This window comes from Eulemur rufifrons, chromosome 10 (assembly GCF_041146395.1).
Source record: "Eulemur rufifrons isolate Redbay chromosome 10, OSU_ERuf_1, whole genome shotgun sequence".
Taxonomy (NCBI): Eukaryota; Metazoa; Chordata; class Mammalia; order Primates; family Lemuridae; genus Eulemur; species Eulemur rufifrons.
The window spans coordinates 34,419,054-34,436,750 of NC_090992.1; the positions used below are offsets into that span (position 1 = coordinate 34,419,054).

At 38.0% G+C, this 17,697-nt stretch overlaps 1 protein-coding gene across 2 annotated transcripts in view; it reads right to left on the reverse strand.

Moving 5' to 3' along the window:
- The window catches only part of ATG7 (autophagy related 7), a 236,153-nt gene that overhangs the window by 98,478 nt on the left and 119,978 nt on the right, over positions 1-17,697 (reverse strand). For both annotated transcript variants that reach the window (XM_069484422.1, XM_069484423.1), the window contains exon 18: positions 2,703-2,825. In XM_069484422.1, coding sequence (XP_069340523.1) covers positions 2,703-2,825 — 123 coding nt within the window. The remainder of the gene's footprint in view (positions 1-2,702; positions 2,826-17,697) is intronic.

The following is a 17,697-nucleotide window of genomic DNA, read 5'->3' on the forward strand; positions in this document are numbered from 1 at the left end:
CTATGAGGTCTTCCAGTGAGTACTGCATTTTAGACCTTATCTTAAAACATGGTCCTATTTAGAGGTAAGAGAAATAATGACCCTTTTCTAAGACTGAGGTTACAAACGCAAACACCTATAATGGTCATCAACTGAAGAGAATCACCTAAGTGGAGAATATCACCTAAAGAATATCTCTGGGGCCGGGCGCGGTGGCTCACGCCTGTAATCCTAGCACTCTGGGAGGCCGAGGTGGGCGGATCATTTGAGCTCAGGAGTTCGAGACCAGCCTGAGCAAGAGCGAGACCCCACCTCTACTAAAAAATAGAAAGAAATTATATGGACAGCTAAAAATATATATAGAAAAAATTAGCCGGGCATGGTGGCGCCTGCCTGTAGTCCCAGCTACTCGGGAGGCTGAGACAGGAGGATCGCTTGAGCTCAGGAGTTTGAGGTTGCTGTGAGCTAGGCTGACGCCACGGCACTCACTCTAGCCTGGGCAACAGAGTGAGACTCTGTCTCAAAAAAAAAAAAAAAAAAAAAAAAAGAATATCTCTGGGCAAGAATCTCACAATAGTGTTTGTCTCCAGGAAGGGAACCGTGCAGCTAAGGGACAGGTAGGTGTAGAAGGAAGACTTACTTTTCACAGAATATTTTTTACACCTTCAAATTTTGTATCAAGTGCATTATTTATCTATGAAATTTGCTTCTCAGCTCCAGTTAACCATCACTATTAAGGAATGCAGGTCTGGAGTTGCCAGATCTGATTTTTCAAAGAAGTTGGAAATGGGAAAATTCAGACTTTTATGTAAAACTCATGATTTTTAAATGTTGGCTTTATTTAAAATTTAACACAGACAGCAGGCCAAAAACAACACACCTGCAACCCATAGCTGGCTCACAGGCCAGCTAGTTTACCATCTCTAATCTAAAATTTGATGTGTGGCTTATGATTCCAAAACTATACATATAATTCAATGGAGGAAAATTCAAAAAGAAAACTCAGACTTGTGGATGAAACCATACTCCCTTCTGCCCCACCATCTATTTTTCTCTTAAACTTCCCCTTCCTTCTCTTGAGTCTTCAAAAAAGCCATGAATGTTTGGTCAACTAAAATGCAAAACATTACCAAGTTAAATTAAGGAATCTGCCCATTATCCTAGTATCTGTTCTGTTGTAAAGAGTGAAATATGGGGTCAATTTCAAGTTACAACTCTTCTGGCCAACTAAGGAGAACCATGTAAATTATTTCAGCTAAGTAGCTAAGCTTCCCCAAGCCATCTCATCAAATGACTGCATGGTTGCAAAAATCTATAAGTTACTCATCCCACACCATCAGGCTGAATAGCACTGCTCAAAAGACAATATGGCAGGCAATCAAAATGGTGTTCTGAACCCTGTCTGGGAACTCAATCAAAATTCTGGGGGTGGGGGTAAATCTCAAAGTTCTATAGAGATAAATTCATCTCCTGAAACTGACCATAGGAGATTCCCTGTGGTTCCAAGTACTGGCCATAAGTGGAAGATTGTATCTGTTTAATGCCCGGAGGGCATTAAAGCAAGTTAAAGAAGAACTGGCTTGGGTTCTAAGTCTAGCATTAGAGATGTACTATCCTGCCACCCTGGAGTGCCTAAAAAGTTTATCCCAATCTTCTAAAAGCTCCAAGGGGTTTGACTCTGGTATTTCCACATGGTTTTTCTATACTCAGTGTTAGCTCTACCTCTCCAAACAACAGCCCTTTTACCACTGGCTGGTCCAGTATTGAGCCAGGCCATCTATTTACTGACAACTTGGGACCTTCCCCAGTGGTGAGGATGCACAACCTATGGGGGAGTTTATCCATGAACAGGACTAACGGCAACTTTGCAAGCGTACCACCCCTGCAGAACACAAGCAGTGAAGGTTTTCCTTACATAGCTTGTAGAAACACTCCATAAGTCACATTTCTAACAGCTTCTTCACCCAGGTAACTAAGGGAAAAGATGTTGATTTGATTTCATATAAATCCCACTTATCCATTTGGAGGAATTGTACATTTTGCCAAGTGACTCGAATAGCTCTACCACCATACACAGCAATCCCATTTCTAAGAACAGTAAGCATTTGAAAAAAACAAAACGATAATCTATTTTTAAAACTCAGTCTTTAAAAAAGACGATGCAATGACCCAGGACATTAAGATCTGTAAGATATTCTAGCTGAGAAAGAGTAACTCTTTCAGGTTGTGACTGGGGAAGCCATTTCATGGTGGGGTTCAGTGGCCTAAGAAGACTGATCAAATTATGAAATATAAGCTAGGCACGTTCTTTCTGAAGAACATGGCCTAGAGTCCAATGTGTTCTTTCTTAAGAATGTGGCCAGAGTTCAATGTCTTTACTGACTTTCTTTTTGATATACGGACATTAATGCCAGTTCTCCAATGGCCATATGCACATGCAGATCTTCAGTAAGGACAAGAGGTACTTGGCAATCAATAGCCTGTACTTCCTTTATCAGTAATTTTGTGCATTAGGCACCTATTGGACAGTAACCTACACACAATAGCGTATGGCAATTGCTGAAGGTTCTTTGTTCTCTGATATCCAGCAGACTTATTTAGCTATATTTGCTCTAAGCAGAAAAAAAAATTTAAAAATTGCTTTCTTCCTTTTCCATAATGCTGAATATAAATAGGTTTGAAACATATCAGTCCTCAGTACAGAAAGTTTGTTTTGTTCTTACCTCAGCAGCTTGGGTCTCCTGATGCAGCAATGTAAGACCAGTCAAATCTTCTAAGAAGGAATGTGAAGAATTAAACACCTTGGCGAGGAAATTAAATCCTTCTTGTTCATATTGATCAAGAACCTGTAAAATATTTATATTTTTAAGAAGGTTGTGGATTTGAAATGCATATTAAAAGACTTTTGCTTCTAGCAAGCACTTGTCAAAAATGAAAATGAGAATTAAATATGGGGATGATAATACAGTCTGGAAAAAAATGCAACCTGCTGGGCAGAAAACTGGGAGGGCTTAGTATTTATATACTTTTCTAAGAAGGACATCTTCCAGTTCAGATGCCAATTTTTCCCAAATAAAATAATCTTTAAAGCACATTCCCAAATAAAATAAACTTACTCCATGCAAATTCATTAAAAATTCTAGAAGAGTTAAGGTTAGTTACTGGTTCTAAAGTTCACTTGTTAGAAAAACAGCAGGTGAGAGAAGAAGCAAGAAAAAATTTAAAAGGATAAAGGGAAAGGGAGGGACAAAAGATTTTGTCACAAATGTGACCTACCAGCTAGCCAAATGTTTTTTTTTTTTTTTTTTTGAGACAGAGTCTCGCTCTGTTGCCTGGGCTAGAGTGAGTGCCGTGGCGTCAGCCTAGCTCACAGCAACCTCAAACTCCTGGGCTTAAGCAATCCTCCTGCCTCAGCCTCCCGAGTAGCTGGGACTACAGGCATGCGCCACCATGCTCGGCTAATTTTTTCTGTATATATTTTTAGCTGTCCATATAATTTCTTTCTATTTTTAGTAGAGAGGGGGTCTCGCTCTTGCTCAGGCTGGTCTCGAACTCCTGAGCTCAAACAATCCACCTGCCTCGGCCAAATGTATTTTTAAAAATAATTCTAAAATGGAAAAATAAATTTCAACAGACACTTCACAAAAGAGGGTATCCAAATGGCCAATAAACTTCAAAATGTGCTCAATGTCACAAGTGGTCAGAGAAATGAAAACTAAAACCACAATGAAATAGTACTTCATACCTACCAAAAAGGCTAAAATGAAAAAGGCAAAAAATACCAACTGCTGGCAAGGATGTGGAAGAACCAGGACCGTCACAGAAGTACAAAATTATTGCTTTAGAATTTAACATTTACAGGCCAGGTGTGGTGGCTCACGCCTGTAATCCTAGCGCTCTGGGAGGCCGAGGCGGGAGGATCGCTCAAGGTCAGGAGTTTGAGACCAGCCTGAGCAAGAGCGAGACCCCTGTCTCTACTAAAAATAGAAAGAAATGATCTGGACAGCTAAAAATATATATAGAAAAAATTAGCCGGGCATGGTGGCACATGCCTGTAGTCCCAGCTACTCGGGAGGCTGAGGCAGGAGGATCGCTTGAGCCCAGGAGTTTGAGGTTGCTGTGAGCTAGGCTGACGCCACGGCACTCACTCTAGCCCAGGCAACAGAGCGAGACTCTGTTTCAAAAAAAAAAAAAAATTTAACATTTACATGCCCTATGATCCAGCAGTTCTACTCTTCAATATATACTCCCAACAAACATGTATATATGTGCATCAGAAGACACAAAAGTGTCCACAGCAGCACTATTCATGATAACCTCAAACAGGAAACCACTGAAGTGTCCATCAACAGTAGAATGAATAAATGAATTTTATATTCATGCTAAGGAATGTTATACAGCAATGAGAACAAACTACATTCAAAAAACATAATGTGTTCACAAAAGAAGGGATAAGCAGCATGTACTGTATAATTACATTTATATAAAGTTAAAAGAAAACAGGCAAAATCAATCTGTGTTGTTAGAAGTCAAGATAGCGGTTACTCAGGGAGAGATTATAATAGTAAGGGAGCCCAAGGGACAGTCTAGGGTGCTGGCATTTTTTGTTGCTTTATCTGAGTGTTGGTTATGGAACATGTATTTTTTGAGAGTTCAAGTTGAACATTTCATTAAGATTTTTTTTATTTTTTTGTATACTTTTTTTATATAAATTATATGTTATCCTTCAATAGATTAAAAGATAAAAGGCCAGTAGTCCTGACAAGGGAACAATATGAGAACAGTAAAGAGTTCTTAGATGCAAACAATGATTATCAAATTTAGGAATTCAGTGATCTCAGGAACTGTGAATTGTAGAAAGCAAAAACAGTGAACCAAGATGCCTCAAAGTTCTCCCAGAACTCAGAAGAAAAAGATAAAGAGATGAATATTTTAAAAAGATGGCAGACATTAAAGACAAATCTAAGAAATCAATGACACATGAATAAATAGACTAGAGGAATAATAATACAAGAAATACTAATAGAAAAAAATTTCTCCTTTCAGAAATGAACATGTATGAACCCTTCAATACAGCAATTCCACTTCTAAGACTTTTCATACAGATATAGTTACATGTGGGCACAAAGACTGATGTTTTAAGGACACTCATTGAAACACTGTTTGCAGCAACAAAATATTAGCCAGCACCACCCCTTAATAGGGGACTGATTAAATTATGATATTTACAATCAATTGCATTTTTGTGTCTATTAAAAGAGAGGCAGGTCTACAGCACTGATAGGAACTGATTTCCAAGACAGCAATATATTAAAGCAATATCCACACTGTGTGTATAGTATTTGTGTTTAAAAAAGTAGAGAGAAAGAGAGAGAGAGAGAGAGAGGGAATTGTACAGGAGTATATACTTCAGGACCCATCTAAGCTTGGGGACTGGCAGGATAGGGGTAAAAAATACAAGGTCAGAGAAACTGAAGGGCTGGTGAATGCCAACGAAGGGACGGACTGAGGATGAGCCTTGGCTGGTAAGGAAAGACCCCCACAGGCTGGTGGAGTCAGACAGACTGGGATTCCTGGAGAGCTGACCAGGGGATCATTATGCCCCTGGGCACATACAAAGTCTAGGCTGATCAGCCACAGGAAATTAATTTGACAACTCAATGCCTGGATAATAAGGCATTTGACAAATAACCAAATCCCTCAGTAATAATGAGTTTCCTTACAAATTGGAATGTTATCTCAGGAAAAATGTACATGGAAATTAAATGATCTTTTTCAAAATGGTAAATACTATGTTTAGTGATCATTTATTTCTAAGAGAACTCCTAAGCTCAGAACCCCTAAGTTCACTTTGTTATGCTTTACAGATGCTATTTTTTCTTTTTGTAACAAGTTCAAGGTTTGTGGTAACCCTGAGTTGAGCAAGGCTATCGATGCCATCGTTCCAACAGCATGTCCCCACTTTCTGTCTCTGTGTCACGTTTTGGTAATTTTTGCAGTATTTCAAACTTTTCCATTATTATTATATCTGCTGTGGTGATCTTTGCTGTCACTATTTTAATTGTTGTAAGGTTCCACAAACTGCACCTATGTAAGATGGCAAGCTTAGATAAATTTGTGTGTTCTGACTGCTCCACCAACCAGCCATTCCCCTGTCTCTCTCCCTCTCCTTGGGCCTCCCTATTCCCTGAGACAGAACACTATTGAAATCAGGCCAAATAATAACCCTACAATGGCCTCTAAGTGTTCAAGTGAAAGGAAAAGTCACACATCTCTCACTTTAACTTAAAAGCTAGAAATTATCATTAAGCTTAGTGAGAAAGGCATGTAGAAAGCTGAGATAGACTGAAAGTTAGGCCTCTTGTGCCAAACAGCCAAATTGTGAAGGCAAAGGAAAAGTTCTTGAAGGAAATTAAAAGTGCTACTCCAGTGAACACATGAATGGTAAGAAAGCAGAACAGCCTTATTTCTGGTATGGAGAAAGTTTTAGTGGTCTGGATAGATCAAACCAGCCACAGCATTCCCTTAAGCCAAAGCCTGATCCAGTGCAAGGCCCTAATTCTCTTCAATTCTATGAAGGCTGAGACAGGTGGGGAAGGTGCAGGAGAAAAGACTGAAGCTAGCAGAGGTTGGCTGATGAGGTTTAAGGAAAGAAGTCATCTCCGTAACATAAACATGCAAGGTGAAGCAGCAAGTGCTGATGCAGAAGCTGCAGCAAGTTATCAGAAGATCTAGCTAAGATCACTGGTGAAGGTGGCCATACTAAACATGAGATTTTCAATGCAGACAAAACAGCCTTCTATTGGAAGAAGATGCCACCTAGGACTTTCATAGCTACAGAGGAGAAGTCAGTGCCTGGCTTCAAAACTTTAAAGGACAGGCTTAACTTTCTCTTGTTAGGGGCTGATGCAGCTGGTGACTTGAAGTTGAAGCCAATGCTCATTTACTATTCCAAAAATCCTAGGGCTCTTAAAAATGCTAAATCTACTCTGCCTGTGCTCTATAAATGAAACACCAAGGCCTGGATGACAGTACATCTGTTTACAGCACGGTTTATTGAATATTTTAGGCCCACTGTTGAGACCTGTCTCTAAACAAAGATTCCTTTCAAAACATTACAGCACATTGACAACGCACCTAGACACCCAAGAGCTTTGATGGAGATATATAAGGAGATAAATGTTGCTTTCATGCTTGCCAACCCAACATCTATTCTGCAGCCTATTGGTAAGGAGTAATTTTGACTTTCGAGTCTTATTATTTAAGACAGCAGTCCCCAACCTTTTTGGCACCAGCGACCCATTTTCATGGAAGACAATTTTTCCATGGACCGGGGAATTGTTTTGGTATGATTCATGTGTATTACATTTATTGTGCACTTTATTTCTGTTACTATGATATTGTAATATATAATGAAATAATTATACAACTCACCATAGGTTGGGGACCCCTGATTTAGGAAATACATTTCATAAGGCTGTAGCTGCCATAGGTAGTGAGGACTGATGGATCCAGGCAAAGCAAACTGAAAACTGGCCAGGTGCAGTGGCTCATGCCTGTAATCCTAGCACTCTGGGAGGCCGAGGCGGGAGGATCGCTCGAGGTCAGGAGTTCAAGACCAGCCTGAGCAAAAGTGAGACCCCATCTCTACTAAAAAATAGAAAGAAATTAACGGGACAACTAAAAATATATAGAAAAAGTTAGCCAGGCATGGTGGTGCATGCCTGTAGTCCCAGCTACTTGGGAGGCTGAGGCAGAAGGATTCCTTGAGCCCAGGAGTTTGAGGTTGCTGCGAGCTAGGCTGACGCCACGGCACTCTAGCCTGGGCAACAGAGTGAGACTCTGTCTCAAAACAAAAAACAAACAAACAAAAAAAACCCTGAAAACCTTCTGGAAAGGATTTACCATTCTAGATGTCTTAAGAACATTCATGATTCATGGGAGGAGGTCAAAGTGTCAACAATAACAGGAATTTGGAAGAAGTTGATTCCAATCCTCATAGATGACTTTGAGGGGTTCAAGAGGAAGTAACTGTAGATGTGGTAGAAAGAGTAAGAGAACTAGAATTCAAAGTGGAGCCTGAAGATATGACCGAATTGCTGCAATCTCATGATCAAACTTCAATGGATGAGAAGTTGCTTCTTAGGCATGAGCAAAGAAAATGGTTTCTTGAGATGGAATCTACTCCAGGTAAAGATGCTGTGAACAGTGTTGAAATGACACGATCTAGAATGTAACATAAATTTAGTTGATAAAGCAGCAGCAAGTTTTGAGAGGACCGACACCAATTTTGAAAGAAGTTCTACTGTGGGTAGCTGATAGCGTAAAACGCTATCAAACAGCATTGCATGATACAGAGAAATCTTTTGTAAAAGGAAGAGTCAATCAATGCAGCAAATTTCATTGTCTTATTTTAAGAAATCGCCACAGCCACCCCAACCTTCAGCAACCATCACCCTGATCAGTCAGCAGCCATCAACTTCAAGGCAGACCCTCCATCAGTGAAAAGATTATTACCTGCTGAAGGCTCAGATGATCACTAGTATTTATAGCAATAAAGTGTTTTTTATTTATTTATTTTTTTTGAGACAGAGTCTCACTCTGTTGCCCAGGCTAGAGTGAGTGCCGTGGCGTCAGCCTAGCTCACAGCAACCTCAAACTCCTGAGCTCAAGCGATCCTCCTGTCTCAGCCTCCCGAGTAGCTGGGACTACAGGCATGCGCCACTATGCCCGGCTAATTTTTCTATATATATTTTTTTAGTTGTCCATATAATTTCTTTCTATTTTTAGTAGAGAGGGGGTCTCATTCTTGCTCAGGCTGGTCTCGAACTCCTGAGCTCAAACGATCCGCCCACCTTGGCCTCCCAGAGTGCTAGGATTACAGGCGTGAGCCACCACGTCCGGCCTGTTTTTTATTTTTTATTTTATTTTATTTTATTTTTTTGAGACAGAGTCTCGCTTTGTTGACCAGGCTAGAGTGAGTGCCGTGGCGTCAGCCTAGCTCACAGCAACCTCAAACTCCTCGGCTTAAGCGATCCTACTGCCTCAGCCTCCCGAGTAGCTGGGACGACAGGCATGTAACCACCATGCCTGGCTAATTTTTTCCATATATATTTTTAGTTGGCCAGATAATTTCTTTCTATTTTTAGTAGAGACGGGGTCTCGCTCTTACTCAGGCTGGTCTCGAACTCCTGACCTGGAGCAATCCACCCACCTCGGTCTCCCAGAGTGCTAGGATTACAGGCATGAGCCACTGCACCCGGCCTAATAAAGTGTTTTTTAAATTAAGGTATACACGTTTTTCTTAGACATAATGCTATTGCAAACTTAATAGACTACAGTATAGTATAAACATAACTTCTATATGTACTGAGAAACCAAAAAATTCATGTGACTCATTTTATCATGGTGGTCTGGAACCAAACCCACAATATCTCTGAGTTATGCTTATAAATAGATGCTTTTTGCCAAGTTTCCAGTCAGATAAAAGAAGAAATTAGTTTGAAAAATGGACAAAATCTTTGAAGACAAATTGGAATAATTCCAGATATGATACTTTGTTGGACTTTAGTTAAACTTTCAGATTTTAAGCCCATGTTTCCACAGATAATTTTATAGTACTACAAATCTGACAGTGGAAAACTAACAGCCAGGGCAGAATGAAGAAAAGGCCTCCCTCATAATCAGGATGTACAGAAAGTTTAATGCTCAAACATTATTAATAGCACAGGCTTAAAAATATGTGGAAGAACTTAATCCTCTAGGGACACATTTAATCATGCAAGGGTTTTCCAGTATTCTCTTTATGTGCTGTGAAGTTAATCTGTGTTATGAGAATAAGCAGCTTATAAAAAGCATGAGGATTTTCCCCCCTACAAATAGCAGAACCTTCTTAAAGGGGAAAATGTGTTTGAAACTATTCAAAAAAGAAAAGAAAGAAAAAGATATGATCACGATGGATTTCAGCAACAACCTGTCAGTTGCCATAAAACACAGCACACCTCTTATGTGAATATATAATACATGGTCCTGAGAAGTGTACAGATTAAATCTTGGAAGGTTATAAGCATTCTAAAGGTACTGGGAGAGTTGGCAAAATAGAGAACAATGACTTTTTTAGTATAAAGCTCCTTTCCTGATCCCTGACTTTCCTTACTTAACTGCTTTGTAAGGTCAGATTTTCTTTATTCATGACATATATGAACATACCCCAGGACAAAGATGGCAGAATCGCTTTTTCAAACATGATTTTAGGAATATCGTTTATCTTGCTGAGAATCTTTGGTGACTCCTTACTCTTTACTACATCAAACTCATAGTCTCCAGCTAGACATTTAAGGCCCTTCATAGCTCTTCAATTTGGGGCAACTTTCTGGAAAATGCCTTTTATAGGGTCAAAGATCTTCTCACAACAGCATATAATGATTTTTATTTCACAAGAAGCAAAAGGGAGACATAGCTGCTCTATTATTCTTAAATAAGACGACCAAGAAACAAGTATTCCATCTAAAAAAAAGAGCTTATGAATTTTCAAAGGGGAAAGGAACATGCAGTTTCTGTAAACCTCTTGTTTAAAGTCTTTTGTTTAGAAATTACACTTACTTGCTTTTGACAATTTAAAAAATACATGCATACGTATTTCTAAAAAAAACTTAGGTGAGGTCACTGCCCCCCAAGTTGGGGAGACAGGTAGATATAGAGAATCACAACAGACTGGAGCAAAAATCACCACGTGAACCAACAGTAGGGTAGCAAAACCTGAAATGTAACTGACAAATTGCCAGAAGCCAGGTGTGGAAAGTCTGAGAGTTAATGACTCTACCGGGACACAGTTACAGGGAGGCCTCCATACTTTTGTGAGTTTTATCTCTAGGAGTTCAACTAGGTTCTTACATAAATATTAGGGGAAATTCTCCTCCTGCTTTTGGCAGAGGGAGGGAAAGAGGAACCATTTCGAAGTATGTCAGAGCCTTCTCTTTCAACAAGGTCTGACCATAGGAGAAAGGAGATAAGCAGAGCCCAACTGACCTGGAGGAATGGGAATACCCAACTCCAGCCCAATCTAGCCGTCCTGTCCCACCTGAAGGCAGGAGGTGATGAGAAACATTTGCAAAGTTCACAATCCAGAAGCATAGTGTCACCAAAAGATTGAGACTTAATCATAAGAATACAGAACACTTTGTCTAAGTTCAAAAGCAAATGGGAAAAAAAAAAAAAAAAAGAATTCAGAACACTTTCCCTTGCCCCACACCCTAGCATCACATTATTAAACGCCTATTTATAGCAGTTACCTTTATACATCATTTCTGGCTACTAAGAAAAAACTACAAGGCATACTAAAAGGCAGAAAGCACAGTTTGAAGAAATAGAGCAAGAATCAGAACCAGACATGACAAGGATGTTGAAATTATCAGAGAGTTTAAAACAACTATGATCAATATTCTAAGGGCTCTAAGTGATAAAGTAGACAGCATGTAAAAACAGATGGATAATATAAGCAGAGAGATGGAAATCCTAAGACAAAACCAAAAAGAGATTCTAGAGCTCCAAAACATTGCAACAGAAATGAATGCCTTTGATGGGCTTATCACTAGACTGGACACAGCTGAGGAAAGAGTCTCTGAATTTGAGGATATACCAATAGAAATTTCCAAAATTAAAAAAACTAAATAAAACCATAACAGAATAGCCAAGAACTGTGGAAAACTAGAAAAGGTGTCATATATGAAATGAGAACTCCAGAAGGAGAAGAAAGAGATAGGAACAGAAGAAATATTTGAAACAATAATGACTGAGAATTTCCGCAAACTAGTATCAGACACCAATCCACAGATCCAGGAAGCATAAAGGAAACCAAGCAGGATAAATAGAAAAAAAGCTACATCTAGCCATATCATTTTTAAATTAAAGAAAATAAAATATAAAGAAAAAATCCTGAAAGAAGCCAGAGAAAGAAAAAACACCTTACCTATAGAGGAGCAAAGATAAGAATTACATCCAACTTCTCAAAACCAGGCAAGCAAGAAGAGAGTGAACTGAAATATTTAAAGTGTTGAGAGAAAAGATCCAACAACCTAGAATTCTCTAGCCCGAGAAATTATAGTTTAAGAGTATTTAATAAGGGAGAAATAAAGATTTTTTCATATAAATAAAAATTGAAGGAATTTGTTGCCAGTAGAACTGCCTTGAAAATGTTAAAAGTAGTTCTTTAAAGAGAAGGAAAATAATGTAGGTCAGAAACTCAGATCCACATAAAGGAAGCACGTCAAAAAAGGAATAAGGTAAAATAACTTTGCTTATTCTAAATTGATCAGATAACAGTTTGTTCAAAATAACAGTGACAATATATTCAATTATACATACATATATATGACTTACATGTATATGTATATATGCTTATGTGTGCTTACCTATAAGTGAAATGAACAACAGTAATCATACAAGGGATGGGAGAGAGGAATTAGAATTATTTTGTTATTATAAGATAATCGCTCTACCTGTGAAGTGGTACAGTGTTATCAGAAGGTGGGCCTGAATTAATTGTAAGTGCATATTACAAACTCTGGGGCAATCACTAAAAAAAGTAATACAAGAGGTACAACTGATATGATATAAAGGGGAGAAAATAGAATTATATAAAATGCTCAATTAAACCACAAAAGGTTACAAAAAGAAAAATAGGAGCAAAGAACAAGGGCATCAAACGGAAAACAGTAGTAAATATGGTAGATATGAATCTGACTATATCAATCACTTTGAATGTCAATGTCTAAATGTGCCAATTAAAAAGACAGAGATTGTCAGAATGGATCAAAAAACAAGACCCCACTATATGATAGGTAAAAGAAAACCAATTTAAATATAGATACATATAGATTAAAAGTAAATGGATGGAGAAAGATACGCCATGCTAATACTAATCAAAAGAAAGTGAGAATATCTATATTCATTTCAGACAAAACAGTTTTCAAAGCAAGCAGTTATTAAAGGGTATTACATAATGATAAAGGGGTTGATTCTCCAAGAAGACACAATTATTAATGTGTATGCACTTAACAACAGAACACCAAAATATGAGTCACCTAACAACAGAGCACCAAAATATATGAGTCAAAAACTGACAGAATAGTAAGGTTCTAGAAATAGATAAATCCACTATTATAGTTGGAGACTTCAACATTCCCCTATCAGAAATGGACAGATCCAGCAGGCAGAAAGTTACTAAGAACATATTTGAACTCAAAACACTATCAATCAACTGGATATAATAGATATCTACAGATTACTTCATCTAACAGCAGCAGAATACACATTCTTTTCAAGCTCACATGGAACATTTACCAAGACAGAACACACTCTGGGCAGTAAAAAAAAAAAAAAAAAAAAAAAAGCCTTAAATAATTTAAAAGAATAGAACTCATACAATATCTGCTCTCAGACCAGAATGGAACCTAGAAATTCAAACAGAAAGGTAATTGGAAAATCCCAAAATATGTGAGGTTTAACAACACACTTCTAAATAACACGAGTTGAAGAAATCTCAAGAGAAATTAAAAATACTTTGAACTAAATGCAAATAAAAATACAACTTATCAAAATTTGTGGGATGCAGTGAAATTTCCCGTGGAGGGAAATTAATAGCGCTGAATAAATTAGAAAAGAAGGAAGACCTAAAATCAATAATCTAAGCTTACATCTTAGGTAATTAAAAAAATAAGAGCAAATTAAATCCAAAGTTAGCAGAAAAAAAGAAATAAAAAATTAGAACAGAAATCAATGGAACTGCAAACAAGAAATCAATTGAGAAAAAAAAAAAAAATCAATAAAACCAAAAGCCAGTTCCTTGAAAAGATAAAATTGATAAGCCTCTAGTTAAGCTAACTAGGGTAAAAAGAAAATGCCATTACTAATACCAGAAATGAAAGAGAGGACATCACTACAAACTCCATAGACATTAAAAGGATAATAAAGGAATATTATGAACAGCTCCATGCCCAGAAATTTTATAAACTAGGTGAAATGGACCAATTGTAGAAAGACACAATCTACTAAAACAAGAAATGGAAATTCTGAACAGGTCAATTTCTATAAAAAGAAATTGGATCAATAATCAAAATCTTCCCAAACAGAAAGCACCAGGCCCAGATGGTGGAGAATTCTCACTGGAGAATTCTGCCAAAAATTTAAGAAAGAAATTATACCAATTCTCTAGAATTTCTTTCAGAAGATAGAAACAGGGGGAATACTTCTTAACTCATTCTACAAGGTCCATATCACCCTAATAACCAAAATCAGATAAAGACATTACAAGAAAACTACAAACCAATATATCTCATGATCACAGATGCAAAAATCTTCAACAAAATATTAGCAAATCAAATCTGACAATACAGTCATGCACTGCATGAGGAGATTTCAGTCAAGCTGGAACTGCACACACAACTGTGGTCCCATAAAATTACAATGGAGTTGAAAAATTCCTATTGCCTAGTGAAGTAGCCATTGTGTGTACGCATTACTCACATGTTTGTGGTGATGCTGGTGTAAACAAACCTATTCTGCCAGCTGTATAAAAGTATAGCACATACAATTATGTGTAGTACGTGATAATGATAATAAATGATTATGCTATTGGTTTATGTATTTACTACACTATACTTGTTTGGATGGTGAGGGGAGACAGGGTCTCTCACTCTGTTGCCCAAGCTAGAGCGCAGTGGCATCATCACAGCTCACTGCAACCTCAAACTCCTGGGCTCAAGCGATCTCCCTGCCTCAGCCTCCCAAGTAGCTAGGACTATAGGTGCACACCACCATGCCCAGCTAAATTTTTTTATGTTCTGTAGAGACGGGGTCTTGCTATGTTGCTTAGGTTGGTCTCGAACTCTTGAGCTCAAGTGATCCTTCTGCCTCGGCCGCCCAAAGTGCTAGGATTACAGGAATGAGCCACCATGCCTGGCCTATATACTATACTTTTAAACCATTATTTTAGAGTGTGATCCTTTGAATTATTAAAAAAAAGTTAACTGTAAAACAGCCTCAGGCAGGTCCTTCAGGAGGTATTCCAGAAGAAGGCAATGTTATCATAGGAGATGACAGCTCCACATGTGTTATTGCCCCAGAAGACCTTCCAGTAGGACAAGACATGGAAGTGGAAGACAGTGATATTGACGATCTTGACCCTATGTAGGCCTAGGCTAATATGTGTCTGTCTTAGTTTTTTAACAATAAAGTTTAAAAAGTGAAAAAAATAATTTTTATTTATTTTTATTTTTTTATGTTTTTTGAGATAGAGTCTTGCTCTTTTGCCCTGGCTAGAGTGCCGTGGGGTCAGCCTAGCTCACAGCAACCTCAAACTCCTGGGCTTAAGGGATCCTCCTGCCTCAGCCTCTCAAGTTGCTGGGTCTACAGGCATGCGCCACCATGCCTGGATAATTTTTTCTATATATTTTTAGTTGTACAGATAATTTCTTTCTATTTTTCAGTAGAGACGGGGTCTCGTTCTTGCTCAGGTTGGTCTCGAACTCCTAACCTTGAGCGATCCTCCCATCTTGGCCTCCCAGAGTGCTAGGATTACAGGTGTGAGCCACTATGCCTGGCCAAAAATAATTTTTAAATAGGGAAAAAGCTTACGGAATAAGGATATAAATAAAGAAAATAGTTTTGCATAGCTGAACAATGTTTCTGTTTTAAGCTAAGTGTTATTACAAAAGAGTCAAAAAGGTAAAAAAATTTAAAAGTTTATAAAGTTATAGTAATCTCAGGTTAATTTATTATTTAAGACAGAAAAAGATATACATACATATATACACACATATATATGTTTTGAAAATTAGAGACAGGGGTCTCATTATGTTGCCCAAGTTGGACTCAAACTCCCGGGCTCAAGTGGTCATCCTACCTCAGCCTCCCAAGTAGTTGGGCCTATAAGAACACACCACTATGCCTGCCCCAGAAAATATCTTTTAACAAATCTGGTGTAGCCTAAGTGTACAGTGTTTATAAAGGATATAGTACTGTACAGTAATGTCCTAGACCTTCACATTTACTTACCACTCAACTCACTGACTCACCCAAAACAACTTCCAGTCCTATAAGCTCCATTTATGATATTAGGTTATTAAGTATGAAATGTCCGATTTCCTTAAGGACTGAATTTGACCGTTGATATTTCTGACATTTCACTTTGACACTTCTTGTTTTATTTTTATTGTGAGGTTACAACCTCATTCTTTCAAATGCATGGTTTGGCTTGTGATTATCTTTCAAAAATTTTTTAGAGCAATTTTTGTGAAACCATGGACAAGTCAAAAATTCATGTTATTTTCTAATATGAGTTCTGTCGTGGAACCAATGTAGCACAGACAGCTCGAAATATCAATGAAGTGTTCGGAATGGATGTGGCTAATGAACTACACAGTATGCTGATGGTTTAAGAAGTTCCATTCTGGTGATTTTATTCTTGAAAATGAGTCACATGGGCAACCCGAGACCAAGGTGGATAAGGATGAGACGAAAGCTACAGTGGAAGCGAATCCATCTTAAGCTATGCAGCAAGGTTTAACATTACTATTCCAACAACATTGGACCATATGAAACACATCAGCAAGGTAAAGAAGCTGGATAGATGGGTTCTGCACGAATTAAATGAGCATCAGAAGAGAAATTGTCTTAAAGCTTACCTTTCTTTGCTGTCACAACATAAAGGCAAACCATCTCTATACTATCTTCTTACGTGCAATGAAAAATGGATTCTTTTTGACAATTGCATTTGGCATAATGGTTGGATGAAGATGTACCGAAACACAGTCCAAAACTGAATATTCATCAAAGAAAGTTAATCGTGTCTGTTTGGTGGTCTAGCACTGGTATTATCCATTACAGCTTCATGAAAAACCTGGTCAGTCAATTACAACAGATGTTTACTGTAACCAACTGGACGAAAGGAGGAGGATGCTTGTGATTAAGCAGCCGAGATTGAGATTGGTCAATGGAGACAGGCCAATCCTCTTGCAAGACAATGCTCGACCACATGTCACACAAACAATGCTGCTCAAACTATAGAGGCTGGACTTGGAAACTGTCATCCAACATATTCACCAGACCTTGCACCAGCTGACTACCACTTCTTCCAGGCTTTGGACCACTTCTTGCAAAGAAAAATATTCAATTCTCAACAAGTTGTGGAAAATGGATTTAATGATTTCATTGCCACTTGCTCCTGAGGCTTCTTTGCTACTGGTATAAACAAGCTACCATTAAGATGGCAAAACTGTGTCGATAGTTTAGGTGCATACTTTCATTAATTGTGCTTTTTATTGTTTGAGACATAATAAACTAAACTTGTGATTCGAAATCAGACATTTCATATTTAATGAACTAGTAAATATCCTATAGAGATGTACTATTTTTTATAACATATTTTTACTGTACCTTTTCTGTGATCAGGTATGTTTAGATACACAAATACTTATCATTGTGTTACAACTGCCTACAGTATTCAGTATAGTCACATGTTGTACATGTTTGTAGACTTGGAGCAACAGGTTATACCATATAGCTTAGGTGTGTAGCAGGCTATACCACTTAGGTTTTTGTAAGTACACTCTATGATATTCACACAATGACAAAATCACCTAACAATGCATTTCTCAGAATGTTGTCCTGAGTGACACATGACTATACACAAAAGGCATTATATACCACAATCATATAGGA